The sequence below is a fragment of the Colossoma macropomum genome, unplaced genomic scaffold (assembly GCF_904425465.1).
Source record: "Colossoma macropomum unplaced genomic scaffold, Colossoma_macropomum, whole genome shotgun sequence".
NCBI classification, from domain to species: Eukaryota; Metazoa; Chordata; class Actinopteri; order Characiformes; family Serrasalmidae; genus Colossoma; species Colossoma macropomum.
The window spans coordinates 32,797,191-32,820,048 of record NW_023494799.1 but is presented as its reverse complement, the minus strand read 5'-3'; the positions used below and the strand labels follow the sequence as shown (position 1 = coordinate 32,820,048).

General features: G+C 38.8%; 2 protein-coding genes across 6 annotated transcripts; one reads left to right on the top strand and one right to left on the bottom strand.

Annotated features, from left to right (window-relative positions):
* Nucleotides 1–1,317: 1,317 nt before the first annotated feature.
* On the bottom strand, nucleotides 1,318–15,008 carry srsf11 (serine and arginine rich splicing factor 11). 4 transcript variants are annotated; one of them, XM_036585869.1, is made up of 12 exons: nucleotides 14,623–15,008; nucleotides 12,652–12,785; nucleotides 8,001–8,110; nucleotides 7,169–7,258; nucleotides 7,010–7,059; nucleotides 6,742–6,875; nucleotides 6,525–6,606; nucleotides 6,281–6,394; nucleotides 5,867–5,956; nucleotides 4,707–4,799; nucleotides 4,454–4,625; nucleotides 1,318–2,252 (listed from the first exon to the last, which is right to left on the bottom strand). In XM_036585869.1, exons 1-12 carry the CDS (start codon nucleotides 14,742–14,744, stop codon nucleotides 2,058–2,060), a joined length of 1,386 nt encoding a protein of 461 aa, XP_036441762.1. In that variant the 5' UTR covers nucleotides 14,745–15,008; the 3' UTR covers nucleotides 1,318–2,057. The 4 variants fall into 4 exon arrangements, with proteins under 4 accessions (XP_036441762.1, XP_036441763.1, XP_036441764.1 ...); XM_036585870.1 differs by having other exon boundaries at nucleotides 4,707–4,796; XM_036585871.1 differs by having other exon boundaries at nucleotides 12,652–12,999; nucleotides 14,623–14,749.
* sirt7 (sirtuin 7) lies at nucleotides 14,269–22,614 on the top strand. 2 transcript variants are annotated; one of them, XM_036585873.1, is made up of 11 exons: nucleotides 14,269–14,626; nucleotides 15,556–15,679; nucleotides 16,211–16,348; nucleotides 16,811–16,915; nucleotides 17,000–17,070; nucleotides 17,157–17,229; nucleotides 18,353–18,451; nucleotides 19,100–19,336; nucleotides 19,426–19,506; nucleotides 19,635–19,741; nucleotides 20,579–22,614. In XM_036585873.1, exons 2-11 carry the CDS (start codon nucleotides 15,575–15,577, stop codon nucleotides 20,778–20,780), a joined length of 1,218 nt encoding a protein of 405 aa, XP_036441766.1. In that variant the 5' UTR covers nucleotides 14,269–14,626; nucleotides 15,556–15,574; the 3' UTR covers nucleotides 20,781–22,614. The 2 variants fall into 2 exon arrangements, with proteins under 2 accessions (XP_036441766.1, XP_036441767.1); XM_036585874.1 differs by having other exon boundaries at nucleotides 15,535–15,679.
* Nucleotides 22,615–22,858: the final 244 nt, after the last annotated feature.

Here is a 22,858-nt window from a genome sequence, read left to right as displayed (position 1 = left end):
CCCCCACCTGATTTCTTCTGTTTTTGCCAATTTGTCACATTTAAATGTTTTTATATCCAACTAATTTTAATAGAAGATAAAGACAACATGAGTAAACGCAAAATGCAGCTTTTAAATGATTTTCATTTATTGAAGGTTTAAGAATTATTCAAAACGTATATCATCCCTGTGAAAAAGTAATTGCCCCCCTCTAATTCCAATAACTGGCTGTGCCACCTTTGGCGGTAACAACTGCAATCAAACATTTGCAATAACTTGCGATGAGTCTTTTACATCTCTGTGGAGGAACTTTAGCTCATTCTTCTATGCAGAATAATTTTTTAATTCAGCTACATTGGAACGTCTGGTTACGTTGGAGGGTTTTTGAACATGAACTGCCCGTTTAAGGTCTTGCCACCGCATCTCACTGGGATTCAAGTCAGGTCTTTCACTCGGCCACTCCAAAACCTTCATTTTGTTACTTTTGAGTTATTCAGAGGTGGACTTGCCTGTGTGCTTCAGATCCTTGTCCTGCTGTATAACCCAACTGCGCTTGAGCTTTAGGTCACAAACTGATGGGCAGACATTCTCTTTTAGGATTTTCTAAAAGAGAGCAGAATTCATGGTTTCATCACTTACGACAAGCAAAGCAGCCCCAGACTAGCACAGTACCACCACCATGTATGACTGTTGGTATGATGTTTTTATGGTGGAATGCAGTGTTAGCTTTACGCCAGATGTTACTGGACCCATACCTTCCAAAAAGTTCCAACCTTGACTCATCAGTCCACTGAATATTATCCCAAATGTCTTGGGGGGGTCATCTAGATATTTTTTGGCAAATGCATGAATCTTTAGAATGTGGCACCATGTGCTGCTTTTCTGAGACCTTCTTGCTGCTTCACAGTGCCAGACAGGTTCTATTTAAGTGATGATGCTTTGTGGGGAACGTCTGGTTGCATTAAAAGTAAAGTGTGTTTTTTCCTTCTCCTATAAAGTTTTTTTTAAAGTCATTTTTTGTTCCGACCGCAGTGATATGCAAAAATGAAAGAACCTGGGAAGGGGGCTAATACTTTTTGACAGCACTGTAGCATAATCTAGTCTCGAAACTGGAGACCGTTCCATCAGATTTTGGCCAAAACCTGAACTCTTTAGAAGAACAGAAGTCCAGGAGTAGACTCGGGTGACCCTGCTGTTAAGCCTTTCTTTCTAAAGCTCTAAATGGAGAAGTGAAAATTTTAAAATGGTGCAACAACAGACAGTATTTTAGTGGCTAGTTACTTAGAATTTCACACTTCTAACAAAAGGTACTTCACAAAGCTCATGACTATCATATGATGCATTTTAAGAGTTAACATTTTATTTTCAATTTATATATCATATTGCAAACAACACAGATAACCATTCTCCAAATAATCTACAATCTATGAGGATGAGAACGATGGATGTACAAACTTGAGTGAACAGCAACAAACTAAAGAAAACTCATTAAACATCATTGTTGCCCAGTAACATTATTACCAATTATGATTTTTAAATAAAATCACAAAAAGGCTATGTTGATGCTATGATACTCCAAACCACCTTCGCACACATTCTCAGACTTAAAACGACAAAAAAGTGTCGTTTTAAACAGGAGGCCTGATTTTTATTTATAAAAAGATGACTTTAAACACAACCTGACTTCTTTGAGCATTTTTATATGAAGCATTAGAGTTTCTTCTTCAACGCAAATAACCAGAAATCTCACGAATGATTCAGTGACGCCTTTAGTGTGAGAAAGTGTCATATCTAACTAATGAAGAACACCATTCCAAATCAGACAGGAGAAAAGACTCTAAAATGTTGAAATGTACGTAATTAAGACTAAGTTTCACCGGTGAGTACAGTAGTTTGGAGAGAGATGTAGAGGGGGGTAAAGAGAGGAACGCTCTGGACATTCTGGTAAAAGATGCCTTTGACCTTGTCTACCACTAAGAGCATTCACTCAAACCCAAACTCTGACCAGAAACATTGCAAGAGAAAATGTGGAACTGATTTCAGCTTGGTTAATAATGGCCACTCTTCCTATGCTGGGGTCAGTCGCTCATATCCATATCCTCGTCTTGCTGCTCGTCGCTCGGGCCGTCCGACTCTCCTCTCCCTGCGTCGTCGGCACTGTCGGCCTGCAGTCCGGCCGCCTGCAGGGGCGAAGCCACGTCTGAACTCCTCTCCCGGTCTTCCTCTCGCTCGCTGTCATAGCCCTGCTCCTCTTCGTCATAATCCCTCGTCACCTGCAGGGAAGACCCCAGTTTGAATACCCAAGTGTTACCAGCAAGGGCTTGAACAACTGCTGCTGCAGGACACTACGTGGCAGTGGGCATCTTACACTCGCTAGCCATTGCAAAGCTACCTTCAGACTGCAGATCTGATTTCCTGCCCAAATGATTGTTTGTCCACATTATTAAGATACTTAAGCTCTGGCCAGTGGGGGGAGCAGTGCACCTCCTGCTCAACTCCAAATTCCAGCTGTGAGAACAACCATTGGCTCATGTGTAGCTGAATACTTTTGTTTCATTGGCGCACTACTGGAACATCTGCATGAATTAGAACATGCTATGTGTAAATTGTATGTATATAAGGGTAAATTTGGGTGTGTCCATTGCAAATGATATGTAAATAAGGTACTTCTGTTGGTTTCCATGCACTGAAGCTGATTCGTCAATTGCACCTGAGTCATCGCTTGTTTTGGTGTTGAAAAATAAGGGCCAGTGTATTTTTTGCTGTTCAGTCTCACATATGAAGAAAAAGATCACATTCGGGCCAGATTTATAACACAGGATAAGATTTTCGTCCCTATCACCCAGACCTGGAGTCTGAGATCGCCAAAGTTGTGAGCAGATGCAATAATATGGCTGCAGGCACTTCTCTCAGTCCACCACTCCCATCATGCACTCTGTGTCACTTTGTTTAATCTTTAATAAGTTAATTCTTAAAATAACATTGCCCAACATTAAATATCTGTGGCTAGTAGCTTCTCTTTCACCTATTTTCAAAAGATTGTTATTGCGTCTGACAAGTCCTTTGTAAATGGAGCCTTAAATATACATCATACAGGTAAAAGTATGTGAAGACCTGACCATCACACCTGTATGAGCTTGTTTGACATCATTTTCCAAAATCATAGACATTAATATGGAGCTGCCTATAACAGCCTCCACTCTTCTGGGAAAGCTCTCCATAAGATTCTGGAGTATGTTTGTAGGAATCTGTGCCCATTCAGTCAAAAGAGCATTTGTGAGGTCAGGCACTGATGCTGGATGAGAAAGCCTGGCTCAGAATAGACGCTCCAATTAATCCCAGTGGGGTTGAGGTCAGGGCTCGGTGCAGGCCACTGGAGTTCCTCCACACCAAACTTGTCAAACCATGTCTTTATGAGCCTTGCTCAGTCATGCTGGAACCGAACAGGGCCTTCCCCAAACTGTTGCTACAAAGTTGGAAGCACATCACTGCTGTTGGAACAAAACCTCATATCTCCAAAAATAACTTTACAGGAGAAGGAAAAACATATTTTACTTTTAATGCAAGTCAATGGAACCAGACTTTCTTTCCCAAGTAGTTTCAGGACACTTTTTTGGTCCATTCATTATCAAATTTATACATGATGTAAAGGGCAGCAGTCATTTTCAAATTAGGTCAAAAACTGAAAAACGACAAAAATGGAGATACAAGGTTTAGTTCCGACAGCAGTGATATCATTGTCTAAAAGGCTTTTGTATGCCTGTAGCATTAACATTACCATTCACTAGAAAAAAGGGGTCTTGCCCAAACCCTGTTGGCACTATGCAAACCCTGAAAAACAGACCATTATCCCTCCTCCACCAAACTTTACACACAGTTCTTGTGTTGGTCCACAGGTAGTTTAGCACTCCATGGTAAGTGAAGCAACCAAAGATAGGAGATTTCTACGTCTTCAGCACTCGGCAGCCCCACTCTGTGAATCTGCACAGTCTACTGCTATGTGGCTGAGCTGCTGTTGCACCTAGATGCTTACATTTAATGATAATAGCACTTACAGTTAACTGAGGCAGATCTAGTAGGCCTGAAATTGAACAAACTCACTTGGCATCCTAAGACAGTGCCATGTTTAAAGTCACTGAGCTCTTCAGTCTGATCCATACTGCCAATGTTTATCTATGGAGACTGCATGGCTATGTGCTTGATTTTATATGGGGGTGGCTGAAACATGTGAACTCAATAATTAGGCGGGGAGTCCACATACTTTTGGCCATACAGTGTACATGATTAGCATTAGCCATGCTAGCTAGCTAACTCATAATTCTCATATAAGAACTCACAAGAATTTTGTTATAAAATCATCTATTCTTCAATATTTAATTTCTTTTGTGCTTGAGTTAAGGAGGCTGTGAGAATGGAGGAAATTGAGAACGCTGCGTGCAGTTACACACTCAGTGTATGTGTGGAGCCTATATACCTTAACATCGCTCTTCTCGCCGTCGGACTTCCTGTCTCGATCCTTCTCCTTGTCTTTGCTCTTCTTGCTGGTGGAACGTTCTCTCTTGTCTCGGTTTCGGTCACGATCGTCTCTCCTGTCCCGCTCACGATCCCTATCACGCTCCTTATCCTTCTTCTTCTCCTTCTTATGCCTGAAAGAGATGATGTATATGAGGATGTCAAAGGGTCAAAATCAATCTACGATCTGTAGCACTGGTAGTGCTGAGCTGTACCTCCTGGGAGAAGGAGTTCTAGAGAGCCTCCTCTTAGGAGATCTGGACTTCTTAGGTGAGCGAGACATACTGCGGCTCCTCCTGTGTCGTCTGCTGAGAGAAAGGGTGCAGGAGAACACTGACCTTAAACTGAAAACAGAAACTAGACACAGATTATCCCATGTATCTGAAGAGTGGACGTATGGTTGTAGAGCAGTGGGCTGCTGTTTTCCAAATGGAATTATATTTTACAATAAGCTTTTTTGGCATTAACTGATATTGTCTTTAATAGCCTGAAATCTATTAGTTTTATCCAACACTGCATCTTGAATGTTTATAGTGGTCCTTGAAACCTTGAAAACAGCATTTTAAGAACATCATTACTGATTTTATCTGAGAAAACTGTAAATGGCCCAATGACAAGCTGCTTTTATTGGTTTCCTAGCTCCATCAACTCTAACTATTATCACAACAATGTAACTAACTACACTCTTTAAAGAATATGGTTCTTTGAGGCTTAAAGGGTAAAGTTAGAATGAAGACAATAGTTCTATACAGAATCATGAACACCCAAAAAAACATTTGCATGCCTAAACAGTACTTTACATGCTGAAATCGTCCTTCAGATTGATGGAGAATGTGATGTGTATGGTTCTATACAGCATCAAAAAGGGTTCTTCTATTGTTACAAGCTTGACATCGTAAAAATAGCAGAACCCTATTCAAAAGAACCAGAACCATTTTCAAGAAGCCATATAAAACATTATTCTCCATCCATTGGAAGAACCATTTCACCATGCAAAGAACTTAGTATGCAAATGGTTCTTTGAGTGTTTATGGTTCTATATAGAACCAGTGTCTTTACTAAAGATCCCTTGAAGAACCAACTTTTTTTAAGAGTACAGGTTAACTTAGAGACTAGCTAAGGCAACAGCTTTAGCTTTGAGGCTCTCTGTTAATTTGTCATTGCAAATTCTATTCATCTCCATCATTTAGTTTTACTTCAAATGTTATCTGAATATTTCGCAAGCACCAAAATGCATGCACGCTCTTGCTGACCACTGTTGTAGAAGAAAACAAATATTAATAAAATGTAAAATGGGTGCAAAAGGTTTGTGCGGATAGCTACACTTCACGCCATGCCTGAGATGCTATATGCTGAAATGCTGCCGTGAACCTACCGGCTGGTGCTGCGGGAGCGTCTGGCACTGCTGTAGCTTTTCGGCGGAGTTTTGGAACGCTTCCTCCCCTTATCCTCTTTCCTTCGATCCCTATACAAAGCAACAAACACCAAATAAATCAGTAGGTGATTTCCTTACTCACAATGTCCCAGATGAAGAAGCCCTGTTATATGTGGCTTCCTAAGGACAGAACAGGACCACTGGCTTAGTCTTTGTTGACTGGGCTTAGAACTGTTCTTTTTTTTTCAGGAAAGGACCTCCTGGTCAGTCATGTGTTTGTGAAGTACTTCAAATGTGCATTATTAATATAGAAAAAATAGTTTCTTTTAATAATTATTTTTATTTTTTTTGCCCAATACTAATAGGCCTAAAACTAATCTTGCAGACAGTGACCTCCATTGCTGCTCTACCTACCTTGACCTAGAACGTCTGCTCCTGTCCTTGGAGTGAGATCTCCTCCTTCTGGGGCTCTTTGACCTCCTCTTGCTCCTGGAGCGCGACCTCCGCCGGGATCGGCTCTTGGAGCGCCTGCAACAGGGAGCATTTTATGGAAATAACAATTAAAAGCCTCCAGCTCAGAGAATCACAAGTGGTAGCACTCATGCCACACTGTCTAACTTGAGATGCTCTACAGTCTTTCTAAAGGTTTTTTCCGGACCTGTATTTGGAGCGGGACCTTGATCTCCTCCTCCGTGACCTTGACCTTGATCGTGAATGCTTCCTTTTGTCATCTTTCTTATCTAAAAGGGATATTCATATGAATTTCACATGCAATACAGTCGTCCATATAAAAAAAGCTTGATCTGTTGAATGGTATGCTTTGGCACTGCTACAAAGCCTGATTTTCTCATAGAAATATGGATGTTACAACTCACTTCCAGGCTCGATGGCAGCAGAGATGAGTGACTGGGCCTCTCTCACCCTCTTCATGGCCTCCTCAATCTCCTTGTTTGAGGCATCTGCTTTTAGTCCAGGATTCAGGTTTAAACCAGCAGCCATAGGGTTCAACCTGCAAAAGGAGCATCTGAGTGATGTAGGTTACTGTACTCTGTGATCATTTATTAAGGCCTGAGTGAAGACTACAAAACAAAATGCTTATAAAATAAAACTGGATTAACTCAAAGACAATAATCAAATGCGTACTTGGGATCCATTGACGCCATAATCTTCATCAGCTGTTCTGCTGACAAAGACTAAAGAGAAAAGAATCAAGATGGTGGTTTGACCCAATGAGCATAACCTAACCACAAGGTGCGGCGGTTGCTATTTTAAGGAGCTCTGAGAAGAATCTTTGTGTCAAACCTGAGGGTTCATGTTGGGTCCAGGCATGCCCAAAGCAGCCATTGCATCTATGGCAGGCCCTCCAAGACCGCCAAGAGGAACACCGCCAATCTGTTGATCACAAGAAAACAAAAAGTTGAGAACAATACATGAACCCTTGCTCTAGAGCAGTGATTCTTAATCCAGTCCTTAATACTTGTATTAAGACTATAATGCAATATATTGTGACTGCAGAACACCTTGCAATATGTTAAAATGGTGAATCAGTAATTAGGGGTGAATGATATGATGATATATTACCATTATCGTGATACATTCTGTCACAATACATATTTCTGAATGCATCATGGGTATCATGAGAACACTGAACAACTACATTTATCGTTAAAAAACTGATTTAGACCAATTATATACAACCTGCCAACAATTACAACCATTGTATAGTAACTGCATATCTGAAAAGCTGCTCAGTGGTGATGACAGTTTGGGAATTTAGTGTAGTCTCATCTTCAGAGTCTGACCAAATCGGCTGCCGGTCAAATGTGATCTTAGAAGTGTCCATTTTCTGTTTGTGGCAAAAACGTTCAAATGGCTTGAGCGTCTCCTACAGCTGTCAAAGTCGTTGTTATGGCGAAATAACGGTTAGAACGCTTCTCAACCAATCAGCCTGCGTAGCTGGAACTAACTGTTGTGTGTGTGTGTGTGTGTGTATATATATATATATATATATATATATATATATACACACACACACACACACACACACACACACACACACACACACACACACACACACACACATTCTTGTCATGAATCTATACAGAATGTATGTCAGAGAATGAGCAATGCTTACAGATGGCACTGGATTGGGTGTGGGGAGAAGCCCGCCCCCTGGCAGCAATCCTGCAACGGCATTGGCTGGAGCAAGCAGTGACAGAGCTTTAGACTCATCAGGAATAACTCCTGCAGCGTAGGGGTAAAAAAAGAAAGATAAAGTAATTAAAACGAGACCTTTGGAACATTCGCAACACAAACAGACCCACAAAGTCAAGACAGTATAGTTTTTCCAAGTCTACATTTGACATCAAAACTCGATTTTCAGATGTATCTATGAGATGAGGTCCCTTTACAGAAACATAATTGCATGATACTACAAAGAGAAAAATACAGTCACTAGACACACTGCCAAGATGTTATCACCTGAACTTGTTTTTTTAAGTCATGAACCAAATGTAAGCAAGCACAGCCGGCTGTCCAGTGGGATGTGCTCTGTTTCATTAGCTGTTTTATGAACAAGCGACTCACGTCGGCTGCTTCGCTACAAAGCACACAGAAACATCAAGATAGACAAAACAGAGTTTATGATTCGGGGGTCAACATCACATGACAGTTCATTACTAATGGGTTGATTTACTCTAACTACACAAAATCAAATCTAGCAAATATTATTTTTTTTCAAAAGGCTTTTGCTGGTGTCCATAAATGTGCTCAGATAACATCATGTAGGGCCTTTCAAGTGCAGATAAGAGTGCAACTTACAGCGCTGTGCAAAAGCCCATCCTTCATTTATTTATTTTTCAGTGAAAACAGCCATTAAGCACAACTGATTATTTTTTCCCATAAACATTTCTGAGGGGATTTAATGTAAGATAATCTATGCATAAGGCATATTAAATAAATAAGCGGAACTGGAGTTCAAAAAGTGATTAGAAGATACTCAGACAACTCCTAACAACCACCTGAAAGACCTGGCAGACCACCAAAACTGTCCTCATCAGATAAATAGCACTTAAAGCTTTCATCTTTGAGAGAGAGGAGAAAATCAAGCTCCACTCTAACTTCAGATCTGAAAAAATCCACAGGTGTAGCTGTCAGGAGGCCCTTACTGAGAAAAGGAAATAGACAAAAAAGAATAACATTTTTTAAATCACACAAAGAAGCTGCTGGTGTTCCCAGAACAATGGACTGACCATCCCAGAGCCCAGACCTCAACATCACTAAATGTGTTTGGGATCACTTGGAAGCAGAAAATGCAACCAACTTCTAAGACTGAACTTGGAAGGTGTGGAACAATATTCCTGCAGATTTCTCTTGAAAGGAACTAAAGCTGTACTGAAGGCAAAGAGTGGATACATTAAATGCTGAAAGTTTAAGTTATATTTAGTTAAGCCTTTTGTGTATATTTCTGTAACATATACTTTTACTATTTTCCTCCTGAACAACTAATAATTTGTATTTAATGGCCATTTTAGCTAGAAATGAAATAAATGAAGGGGGGTCTCTGACTTCTGCACAGTACTGTATGTGCTGAAAAAGCAGGATTGAATGAGAGTGTCCTGCCAGCAAAAGCGCACTTTACCTCCACTATAGAGTTTAGAGTTTGCCAAATGCTGAAGAGGAAAATGAAAAGAGAGTTAAATAATGGCATTTTTGTGATGCATGGAATCCATGGAGCGATGAAGCAAATCTGCAATTAACGTTTTACTGCACACAAATTGATTATCTGTGCTGAATTGCAGAAGCACAAGAATGAGAGAGAGAGAGAGAGAGAGAGAGAGAGAGAGAGAGAAGAACACTTGAGAAACAGGACAAGCTGCAAACTGCTGGGTGGTTTTTTCTGCTGGGTCTGGTTTTTAGAACTGGCAGAACCAGGGAAAACAACTGGAAGACACAAAAAAAACAAAAACAACAAAAAAAACAGAAAACCACTGTTAAAAAAAAGGTTTTCAGCCTTTTGAGTCATGTGGAGAGGATCAACAGGACATTCTAGACCATCACACTGACTGTAATGACTGAACTGTGTCAGATGGAGAATAATGCATGTAAACGCAGAAAAAGCCCACAGTGAGAATAAGTGGGAAAAGTGCCTTAAATTGCAATGCAAATGTGCATTTACCAACCCCAGAGCTTACAGCTCCACAATTGCATGCAAAACCTTTAGACTTAAAGGAAAACTCTGGCATTTTTCAACCCACCCACTACTGGCGGTTTTCCACTGGGCAGTACACTACAGCACAGTATGGTTACAAAACCAAACCCAGAACTATTCGTACCCCATTGCGTACCAGGACTGTGAATGTAGGAAGAGCCCTGTTTAGCTTGTGTGGACATAATGATTTCTCACATGCAAGTAGTGTTAATAGAAAACGCAAAAGTAGCAACAATGGAGGAGTTAAGCTCTAATTTATCTTTTATTATGTATTTAGTTTTATCATGTCATTGTCCATTTTTACTGGACTCCAGGGGCACCGACTGATGATTCTGTGATCTTTACGTTTGACCAGTCAGTGGTTTGCACTATTACCAGCTCCACCCATACGCTCTGGCTTGGCATGCTTGGTACTCGTCAAGAAGGGTAAGTGAACTCATCATGGGTACGCAGATACAGTACAGCTCACTTGGTAGAGGAAACGACAATGAAATGTGTGATGACGGATTATCGCACTGCCCAGTGGAAAAACGCCACATGAAAAGTGTCTACACTGCAAAACTGTTTACTACAGACAGCAGCTTTCTATAGATCTCTCTATACTCTTAGGGCTGGGCAATATGACAAAAGCATATCATCACGATACCTTGTCATTTTCACAATACACTACGTGCCTGTTCACACCTCACATTGACGTGTTTTTGGTGATCAGATCACGTTCAGATTTAACTTGATCGCATGAAAAGCCAGATGTAAACACTCCCAGGACGCACTGTGAGCAGATTATAATCAGATCACTCAAACCACATTCAGAGTTGGTCAGAAACGGATCTTGACCATGTTTACCAAGTGTAAACAGAATGAGTTTTCGATCTAATTATGTGAGTGGAAAAGTGTCCGCTGAGGGCTGACTAACAGGTGAGAGAACAAATAATGAAACGAAAGATGGAGGAAAAACAAGGCTGAAATTAGGCCGAGATCAAGAGCCTTCATGCACTCTGGGCCAGTAAAAGTGTACAGGCCAAGGTGGTCCTCTAACTGGGGGAAACCGAAACAAAAACGACTATGTGCTGACGTGCTTTTTATACAGAAAAAAGCTGAATCGGACCTCATTTGGTCAAACTGAAGACCGATTTTTGCAAAATGTGTAAACAGAATCCAGCCTAAGTTCATCTAGATACGATCTGGACACGAAACAGATGTTAATGCAAGGTGTAAACAGGCTCTACATGAATCACAGTATTTAGTTTTTCTGAGGCTTCTTAAGTTGGAACAGACCAAAAATCATCAGTAGTACCACATTTAAAAAGTTTTTTAAAAACCTATGAATATAATGATTTTATACAAACAATATTTAGCCTTTCACATACTGTACGACACTAAATCTTATTAAAACAGAACTAATTTTGCTCTCTTTGTAATGATACCAGCAGTTGCTCAAGTAGAGACTATATCCACAATATACGATATGACAATAACAATAAATACCATATTGCCCATCCCTAAATACTCCCTATATAAAGAACAGAAAACCTGTATATACTATGATAGAAGCCAATATGCAGTTGCTGAATTCTGTGGATAAACATCTGAAATATGTTACAATATAATGATAAATTTTTACTGTTACACTGACAATACAGGACTTCAGGATCAGACAGCTTACAAAAGCTATTGTTACCAAGTTTTATCCAACATTCCAGTTACTGGTTTCCTTCACTTTCCCAAAGGTTTTTTGGTATCAATCACGATCAGATGGAGCATGTGATGAATAACCATAAATTCTCATCTCTGACAGAATGAATCACCCAGACGTAATTTACAAATATTTCATCTACAGATCTTGTTGACTGAAGAATATATGGAAGTGTTCCACAATTATACATTTCGCATAAATGTTTATTGAGGAAATTCAGCAACTGCCCAATGGCTTCTGTTATAAACATGTATTGAGTTAAAAGGTTTCTCTGTTCTTTTTTCCTTTATACAGGAAAATACATCGAAACTAATGTTCAAGGTAACTGACAGTATGATGCAGATCAACAAAGTGCTGAAATACTCCTTTAAAATTCATTCTATATGCATACTGTACAACTTAATGCATCCGAACTCATTTTACATCCTCAGGAAAACATCAAAGAGACACATATGTAACAAAGCAATATAGTTTTACAGCAGGACAGCTTGTGGGCTCAACACTTGATGGCCTTTATTTTTTTCTACAGTTCCATGTTGACAGTTGACAGGACCTGTCAGTCACCAGCCGGCTCTGCAATTGCCTTGACCACTACAAAAATCACACACACAAATCACAGAGAGAGAAGTTTACCAAAAAACGGAAGTAAAAACGCCGTGAGCAAACGTGAGCTGGGAACTGATCTGTTCATTCAGACCAATCTTCAGCTCACGCAACATCTGTGTGTTTAATAAACATACACATTAATGTGCTGAATGGTGGCCATTGAAGTTACTCTCAATATCCAAGACTGTGGGGGTCTAAAGGGTTGGATCATGTGTCAATGTCAAAATATCACATACAACCGAGCACCCTGCTGTTTTAAAGATGGGCACAAACCTTCAGCAAATGGGACGACGATCAAGGCTCTGTCCACGAAGACCGTGTTCGTCAGATGCTGGGAAACTCCAACTGATTCAGATTCGAGGAACTTTACAAAACAGACACGTGAAGTCACAGGCAAGGGAGAATCACTGGAAGAAAATATAAAGGCTTTTGCAAGATGTACATACAGCCCTAACATTTAGACACACCTTCTCCAATCAAACCCGCTTAAACATTTTGCACAGCCTAAACAAATTCTGTGTAGTTTATTTGAGACGCTCCATCCCAGCTCTCTACATCTGCCGTTAAATGAACTCCATGGCAAGTCCTACCTGAACTGCAGTTATGATGTGGAGTTATGACCTGATGTTTTTGGACAGATGAAAAATAACAAAAAGCAGAATACAAGTTAGCTACTAGGGACAATACACCCCTAATGTTTAAATGCTGTGTTCTACTCAATAACACACCATATGGCCAAAAGTATGTGGACACCTGACTGTCAAACCTATATAAGCTTCTTGGACATCCCATTCCAAAATCATAGGCATTAGTATTGAGTTAGTCTGATCTTCTGGGAAGGTTTTCCACAAGATTTTTAAGCGTGTCTGTGGGAATTTGTGTCCAGTGAGTCAAAAGACCATTCGTCAGAGGTCAGACTCTGACTACCGTGACTAAAAGTACTGATTTTCTTCAAAAATTAGTCAGTTAAATGAAACCTCTGGGGGTCAAATTAACATGCCAGTCTTTTCACATTGCTGAGGCACTAACATGGTTAACCAGGTTTACTATTGCCTTACATGGATTTAAAAAACAGATGACATAAATGAATTTCCAAAGGAAAAAGCTTTTTTGTTGCCACTATCTGCATATTCAGAATGTACTTATATGGAAATTTATGACGCTGAGTTCCAATATTTCTGATATAATAGGCTCCATAAACATCGATTTTATATGCACTGATACCATCATGATTCCAATATTACTTAAATTAAACCTCTGGGGGTCAAATTAACATGCCAGTCTTTTCACATTGCTGAGGCACTAACATGGTTAACCAGGTTTGCTACTGCCTTACACGGATGAACCTTCCACTACACTTAGGTCAGTTGGTCAACCACTTAGATACTTGTATGAACACAGAAAGCACATTATGATTGGATGTATAGATTCCCTAATGGAAGACCTCCACTTTTGGTTAACCACATTTTTAGTAATTCAAGGTTAGTCTGAGAATTGAAAGGCTCATATAATTGAAAACCTATTTTTTCCCCTCAAGGCTTTGAAAGAACTCAATGTATGTAATCACTGTTAAGTTTTCCAAACGGTATCACTCCTCAGTTCATAGGTGGAAACTAAGCTGCAAAAACAGCCTGTTTTGAATTCACTGTTTTTGTGATGTCACAAAAAGTGAAGATACTTCTACTAAGCAGCTTAGTTCGCCAGGCATAACAGCTACAACACAGCCAATCAGAACACTGATCATTTACATATGTTAGTCTTAAAGGCACAGTAAAAAACAGCCATTAATTCTAAAGGACAGAGAGAGATCATGTAAAAACACATACATAATACCACTTGGGGAAAAAAGAAAATACTAGAAAATGCAGCATATGGGCAATTTAAGCAACTAGATCTATTGCCTCTACAGCAAGAATCGCAGTCTACGCGATTCAACCTTCTTTTGCGACTTATACAGCCAGGCAGGGGAAATAATGAGGAGCTTTAATACTAATGGAACAGAAGTTTCCTTGAGCTTAGCAAGGTGTCCAAGATGTTACCTGAAACCGACTCACTACGTTAGCATGAAAAGAATCATGAACTAGTTGAGCAGAAAGAAGCTGTCTGACCGTCTGGCGAACAAAGTGAGAGCTCGGTGTTAGGAAATATTACGGCTACGTTCAGTTTCACAGCGCGGCAGTGGTGACAACTAGCAAGCTAGGACGTTAAACCAACGCTGGCGGACTGCATGTTGTAGCTACTCACTCAGGTGGGAACAGTTTAAGCTCTTCAATACTCCCCAGGAAGCCGAAAAGTGTCCTCATCTGCTCCGAGGTGGCGCTTGGAGAAACATTGGTCACCTGAACCACATTCGTGTTGGTGTTCATTATCAGGCCCCGCTGTTTACTAGCGTTAGCTGGCTGGTTAGCGTTAGCTCGTCAGAGCCTCAAATTTCAACTGTTAAATCGCGCTGCAGTCGGTCAGGTCATAAGAGTTTAAATGTGTTCTGAGCACGGTGTCATATGAGAGGGTCCAAATTCAGCGGGTTTGTTCGTTATTCTCAAACAGAAGCTTTTAAAGCGTCGCAAATCTCCACCGTTTTGCATCTAAATCGCAGCATCAGAAAACAGACTTTAGTGAATGGTTTTCAAAATAAAGGTTTCCATGGGTAAAAAAAAACGTAGAAGGTAAAAAGCAAAAACATATGACATAAATGTGTTTCCAAAAGAAAAAGCTTTTTTGTTGCCGCTTTTAGCATATTCGGAATGTACTCTTATGGAAATTTAACACGTTGAGCTCCAATATTTTCAATATGTTAGGCTCCATAGACATCGATTTTATATGCACCAATACCAATATGATTCCAATATTATTGTACATCCTTACAACATACCGTTTACAGTTATTTCTTTGTTTAATTATACTTCTGTTAAATCTTCTGTTGGCTGAAGTCTTATTCATATAAATAGTAGCAAAAACAATGAACTCATGACCATAGAACGACTATTATTATTATTGTTATTATTATTATTATTATTATTCTTATTATTATTATTATTATTATTATTATTATTATTATATATTTCTATTTTTTTTATTACAGTCTCACGTTCAATTTGAAATGTTAAGTGGTGGTAAATCAAAACGCTGTTTGAGACTTTTGTTTTGAAATGTAAGGTCTGTTCTGTTTGGGATCAGGAAGACGAGCCTCACAAAAATGGAGACCCAAACAGAGAATGCTGTGCTTTCTCGAGCGGAGAGAAAAGCTCAGGAAAAAGCTAAACTTATTCAGAAGGAGACCCAGAGAAAGACATTTAAACTGGTGAGTACACGAACAGTACATAAACAATTTTATTTTCTTCCAGAAATATATAGGCCGGATGTACAGCACATTCATTTTAGCCAGTAGTGTAGCCGGTAAAACAGCCCTAGCTGCCTGCAGACGCTCCACCTTCAAACATATCAACGAGATTTTGTTAAATAGTGTTAAATAGATAGGTATATATTGATCATTTCTATGGTATATACAATGGACAGTGTTTACAGAATATATATGAAAGAGCCACGTTAATGTAAGTGGGAAACAATGAATGGAGAGTTTCCTGGAAGCCCTCCTGGTAAATCACATTAATCTGGGTCAGTTTTCTAGACATTGATGAAACCTAGTCTTGGACTAAATTGCAGTACCAATGGTGGAACATCACAGGGAATTCTTTTTAGTCCAGGCTTAGGCTTTATCTAGTTCTGGGAAAGCAGTTTAGTCTAAGATTAGACTTAATCCATATCTGGTGAACTGGCATTTTTCACTTGTGCAGCAGTACTACACTCTGCTGGTCAATCTGGTTTTGTACAGGTGGCCAGAATACTGAAGAAATCTGAATGTGAGCGAACTGAAGAGGAGTGTGCTCTGCTTCAGCGTCATCAGGACACTGTTCAAGAGCTGGGCAAGCGACAGATCCGGAGAAACATCCTGAAAAGGAAGCAAGAAGAGGTGAGTTTGGCAACCTGCTTCTTAAGCCCTGTTTCATTTCTGAGGTCGTGCTTAAAAGGCCCATAGCTTTTACTTTCCTTGCGTTTTATTTTTGTCCTTGAAGTCCAATTATAATTCATTTCTGTATGACCATTTTCCAACTTTTCTTTATCCTTTAGAATTAAACAGGCTGTTTTTGTTGCTGTGCCTTTAAGACCACTGAATGTTAATAAGCTCTGTTGTCATTGGCTGCTCTGTATTTTGCCCTGTTTAAAAAGCAGTCTGGGTTGAAACACATGAATTGCAGACTGAATGGGCAGAGCTATGTAAATGCAGTTTATTGTGACATCACAAAAGCTGGGAATTCAAAACAAGTATGGGCCCTTTAACCATTATTTTTATATTCTGTCATTAAATACTTTGGAATTTTTACTACTTTGATCATCAGTCTGCCTCTTTGTTGTTGTGCTGTGCTGGTTGCAGCTATTTGATGATGCTGATGATCTGAGAACCAAAGTGAAACAGCTGGCTGAAGCGATGCGACAAGCCCAACATGCTGTTATCTACACAGGAGCCGGTATCAGCACGGTACTGTCAGCATCGGTCACAGTGGTTTTGCTTTGTATACTGCACACGTCATGAAAGTTTCTAATGCCTTTTAATGATTGCCAGGCTGCGTCCATCCCCGATTACCGCGGCCCAAACGGAGTATGGACACAGCTACAGAAAGGACGGACTGTTGCGTGAGTGTTTTTTAGCATACAACTTCATTTTTCAGTGAGATACAGGACTTTTAGGATCACCTGAAAATTATTTCTCTGTTCCACAGGGCTTCTGATCTCAGTGATGCAGAACCAACTTTGACTCACATGTGTATCCGGATGTTACACAAAGTTAAAATGGTATGTACAATAAAATAAAGCTAAAATAAAGCTAAAATAAGGCTGGAATCGTCTTGGAAAAAATGAGAAGGCTTAAAACCGTGTGTTGTAAAACCTGGTTTATGCTTGTTGGTATTTGTCTGTGAAAGATGTATAATTGATTTACATTACCAAGACATAGTTGCTTTCAGAAGTTTATGTTTAGTTTTGGTAGTTTTGTTCAGTTTTAGTAATGGATTTACAGTACACTGCCAAACCAATTATTGTAAACATTTAGACATTTAGTGGATGCTTTTATCTAGAGGTACATAGAATGGTAAATTAATAGAATATGAGGAGCCTTGCCCAAGGACTCTTGTTAGTATTACTATGGCATTCCAGCGTTTAAGACCTGTGGTGTTATCCATAATACTATCCATTATAGTGAGTTAGAAAAGATTTGAAAATGCTAATCAGTAGTCAGTAGTAATTAGGGTTGGGCAGTGATATCGTAATCATATCATTATCAGACATTTGCTTTAGACAAAATTACTGATGTTGGACAGATGTTTATATTTAACTGATGTTTCAAATCGATATAGGATGACAAAGTTATTGTACTCCAGATGAGCAGGATGTTTAGGCGATGCTGGGTTACTGTGCATTTTGTTCATTTTATTGCATTTGTAATCCTGCAGAAAAAAATTTAGACCTTATTTCTACATTTTATAAATGTTTGTTTCGGCATCAGCAGATATATACATGGAAAAGACCAGATATTGGCCCACAGTTCCCGTACTGGTCATCCCCTAAAAATACAACATCACAATACTTAAAGATATTTTATAATACAAAATATCCATTACACTGTCTACTTTTTATGTCTTTTGGTAAGTTAAAACTAGAAAATAAAACCAATAGTGTCACGTTTTAAAAAGAAGTACTGTAAAATATGAAGTGTTTCACATACTGTACAGCACTAAACTCAAACAAATTGTGGCATGATTTATCACTATAATGATGAATATTGTTGTATTGCCCACCCCTAATTCCAATTGGACCAATAAGAGCAAGTAAAGTTTCCCATTTATTGCACTGACATGGTGCATTTTTACTACCTATGTATATAATATGCTTCTAACACTGTGTGCATATTAATTGACAGGTTCAGCATGTGGTCTCCCAGAACTGTGACGGTCTCCACCTGCGCAGTGGCCTTCCCAGACACGCCCTCTCTGAGCTACATGGGAATATGTTCATAGAGGTGACGCTCACTTCTTTATAGATGTCCATCACTGACCAAATCATTAGTTATCAAAGAACAAAATCTTTGCTTGCTTATTCAGTTTCTTACACAGCAGGATAATAATAAATATAAATAAAATACTTTGTTTTCAAACTGGCATGTTTTAATTTTATACTTGGCAAATAAACAATGTAATTTAATTTTCCCCTTACCCCAAATGTAGCCCACTAGCCAAGACATGATGCAAAGTCTATAAAATCATAACAATCTTCAGACATTTGCCTCAAACCATGTTGAGTTATTAAATAATCTGAAACAGATTTGCTTTTGTGGTTTCTGATACTGTGACTTTCTGTAATCTCTAAAAATGGACAAAAGTATTGACAAAATTTTGGCTTCACAATGACTGTTAGTACTGTTTTTAGCTATGCAACAAACTTTTAACAGTAAATATACAGTGTCAAAACCAACATATGCAAGTGTATTTAAGATTAAATCATAATTTGAGACCAGTATCTTGGCTGACTGACCGTGTTTTGGAGTAACGGCAAATTTGTGTATGTTAGATTTTTCACTTGCTTTTAGAAATATTGGTGCGTTGCCTTCTTTGGTCATTGTGTATACTCTTATCACCCCTGCTTAAACATGCCCCTTCATTCCAAACAGGTGTGCCTCTCGTGCTCTCCGGCACGGGAGGTGATCCGACTGTTTGATGTGACGGAGCGCACTGCGCTGCACAGGCACGGGACAGGCCGGAGGTGTCCACACTGCGGTGGGGAGCTGAGGGACACTATCGTGCATTTCGGCGAGCGGGGCACACTGGAACAGCCTCTGAACTGGAAAGGAGCTGCTGAGGCAGCACAGCAGGCAGACCTCATCCTCTGCCTCGGCTCCAGTCTGAAGGTGGGGCAGCGACTTTCACATTCTGTTTCTACACGTTCCTGTTCTGATCTTTGGTGACGTCTCTGATTTTGCATGTGGTCCTCCGGCAGGTCCTGAAGAAGTATGCTTGCTTGTGGTGCATGAAAAGGCCAGCAGCTAAAAGACCAAAGCTATATATCGTCAACTTACAGGTAAAATTGCCTTCACCATGTTTGTGTCCTGATGTCAGCACATGGAGAAAAGACTAATAATAGTGAGTCCTAATTGACTCATATGTTGATTTAAAGATAAATAAATAAACTATTTCTTTCTTTCTTAGTGGACACCAAAAGATGAACTGGCCACTCTGAAAATTCATGGAAAATGTGACGACGTAATGCGTCTTCTAATGGAACTGCTGGATATGGAAATACCAACCTATAACAGGCAAGTAACCCTCTCAGTGTCTTATTGGTCACCTTTACGCTGTGTACTATAGTGTTTACTAATACAGATGCAGTGGAGCTCAAATGGTGTTTACGTACCTTTTTGGTGGCATTTATTTACAATTTGAATCACAATTGTTTTTATAAGTTAATTCACTTATTGGGATTTCTTTTCAAAATTCACATCAACATTTGTCTTCACTTAACATGGCTGCAGACATTTCCCTTCTGTTTGAACAACCAAAGTTGCAAAATGTTCTTCTGCACATTGCATGCAATTACACATTTCCACCAGAGAGGTCTCCAAACCCCCGAATCTTACATAGTGTTTCTTTAAATTTTAAACTTTGTGTAACAGAAAGTACTAGCATAGCGTCTCTGTCAGAGCAAAATGTTTTATCTTAATTTTTTGTCGAATTGGAAAATGCCATCTGTACCCTACACACACACACACACACAAACACACACACACACACACACACGCACATACACATCATCTAAATCCTTCTGGGTCGCGGGGGGTGCAGGAGCCTATCTCTGTTCTCTACATTGTGTTAAAATATCATGATAAACAGATTAAGAGAAATGCCCTAAAAACCAATCTTGTTCCATCAACTTCCATTCAAAATTAAGACATTTGTTTTTCACTCTCTTGAAAGATTTTCAGTAAGGTAGTATTTTGGAGATACTACAGTGCAGCTAACATGAAATAATAACACTATATAGTGAAATGCTTGATTTATGTATGTAGTTGTCCAGCATTCCAGGTTAAGAAATTACCTTTTTACATCTCTGTTTAAGCGTACTTATCACTAATCAGTGTTTATTTCAATAACAGAACAGAGGACCCCATCTTCAGTGTAGCTACCCCCCTCAGACCAGATGAAGAGCACAGTCACACTCGTAAAATGCTAGTGCCCCCAGCTGGTTTGGTGGACTCTGTGCCGAATTCAAGCAGTAAAGCTGAAGAGAATGTAATAAAGGGTGGGTGGTTTGGACGAGGCTACGCCAAAGCAAGGAAGAAAAGTAAAGCAACATAGTGAACTGTTGTTTTTGCTTCAGACTAAATCCTGCCTTCAGGAACATTCCACCCAAAAATTAAAAGTCTTAATCCTGTAGAAAAACACCAAGCTTTGTGCAACTGGAAAATAAGATAAGAATAAATAAAATAATAAATTAGTTATGTAACTAATGCTTGGTCTAATGAGACAAATAGACGTCATAACAAGACTTGACTGCAAAAAAAAAAAAAGTGGAATGTTTCTTTGAGGGAATAAATTGTGGGTTTAAGACAGTGTTTGAGTGGTAAGTGGTTTCAGTGTTAGCTGTTTGCACCTTGCATTTGTCCTCTCAGGTAGTCAACCCAAGCAATACATGGCAGTTTTTCAAGACTGTAGTGAACAAGCATGTAGGCTTGGTTGGGATAATGAGATTTTTAAGAAGCAAAATTCCACCCAATTTAAAAAAAAAATCTGTATAATAACATTGTTACAATATAAACAGTCATTCAGAGTGGTTTGATGTGAAATGCTCCATTCTAGAGAAACTTGCTAAGTCAGAATTGTTCACAATGGTGGTGACAGGAACCAGATGTCTGTCTGTCAGTTTAAGTCCTCTGAAAGCTACCTCACAGAAATAAGGTTTTGGCCTAAAATGTATTTTTTTTTAATACATTAATCACAAAGATGTTTTGTAGGGTGTTATAAGACAAAATAGTACCCAAAATAGTTTTTTTTTTTTTTTTGATTTACCACTGTATTGCTAGTATTACATATAAAAGCTGTTTACATCTCAACAATTGATTAATGCAGAAATTTTGGAAAAATTGGTGGATGAACTTCTAAAAACAGAATTAACTATTAATCTTAATACAAGATTTATAGAAAACTTGTTGTGTTAAATTATTTCTTGCTTATAATCAGTGTTGATTAATTAAAACTAACTCTTGCAGTATATAGTTTCATAATCTGAGCTCCTGCACATCCGTTCGTTCCACTAAAGCTACTTTTACGAAGCTACTTCATTAATAATATACAGCTTTGACTGTAACAGTGCCTTTTTTGGAAAGGATGCTGTGTGACTGCTCTGTTAAAAAGAAGGCTAAAGCTGCCTCTGAAACTTCTAGCTAACCTAATGGCAGATTTAACTCATTGACTCCATCACTGCTTACAGTATTGATGTTTACATGAGCTCAGTGAGCAGGAATGATGAAAATGATGATGTATTATGTTACTGACCACACCTGTGGAAGAATTTTACTGATCCTCAAAGAAATGAGAATTGTATTAAATAGTCTTACCATGTTCACTTTAACATAGCTTACTAAGATGAATATTTGATTATTGTACAAAAAGATGTTTAACTCGGAGAGGGTTTTGGTTTAACCTACCTCCTGCAGTCTGTTTCACATTTAAAACAGAATACTGAAGTAGGATTGACCTACACATTTATTGTAGTTTCTGGTGAGTTTGTAGGTCTTTATGTTGCGCTTTTTGTTGGTTTATTGTAAATGTTTAAATGGATATTTTGTAAGTCTTGAATTTCTATTGTAAAACCACTATGTTGCTTAAAAGTTGCTGTCAGTTTTTATGTGCTCTGTGAATAAAAATAAAAGTTTTTAAAACAGCCTTACAGTGTTTAATTTTCTTATTTCACAGTGGTTTACAGTAACAGGACAACATGTGCTACAATTTAAAGTTAAATATTGTTTATTTTGACCCACAGAGAAGAATACAAATCCCACAATGCAATTCATACATTATTTTTTTTCTAGTCTTCTCAAGCTGCCAAAATCATTTTGCGAACATCTGAAATTCATATGGAATTAGTTTTCGTATTATTTATCTACTTCTTTATTTATTTGAAATTGGTCCATTCATCCAGATCACTTTTTCCTCAGAGGCTGCAGCCTTTCTTAACTTGATAACTTGGAAACAAGATCTGGTCAGGCAGTACGATGGTAAGTTAAAGGTCCACTCAGTTACATTTTTCATTAAGACTCATTAAAAATGAATAAAACTTAATGGTATTTGCTTACCATCATGACATTATAATTACAAGTAAAAAAAATAAATCCTCTTGATGAGATTAAACAAAGGGCCAGATTCATAAAACGCAC

Excerpts from the sequence above, each read along its gene's own strand:
- srsf11 (XM_036585869.1), bottom strand. The coding sequence starts at position 14,744 with ATGAACACCAACACGAATGTGGTTCAGGTGACCAATGTTTCTCCAAGC. Across the intron at positions 12,786-14,622 it reads CTTAAACTGTTCCCACCTGA|TGATTCTCCCTTGCCTGTGA; the intron begins GTGAGTAGCTAC and ends ATTTTCTTCCAG. Across the intron at positions 6,876-7,009 it reads ATGGCGTCAATGGATCCCAA|GTTGAACCCTATGGCTGCTG; the intron begins GTACGCATTTGA and ends CTCCTTTTGCAG.
- sirt7 (XM_036585873.1), top strand. The coding sequence starts at position 15,575 with ATGGAGACCCAAACAGAGAATGCTGTGCTTTCTCGAGCGGAGAGAAAA. Across the intron at positions 15,680-16,210 it reads AGAGAAAGACATTTAAACTG|GTGGCCAGAATACTGAAGAA; the intron begins GTGAGTACACGA and ends GGTTTTGTACAG. Across the intron at positions 17,230-18,352 it reads TGTTACACAAAGTTAAAATG|GTTCAGCATGTGGTCTCCCA; the intron begins GTATGTACAATA and ends ATTAATTGACAG.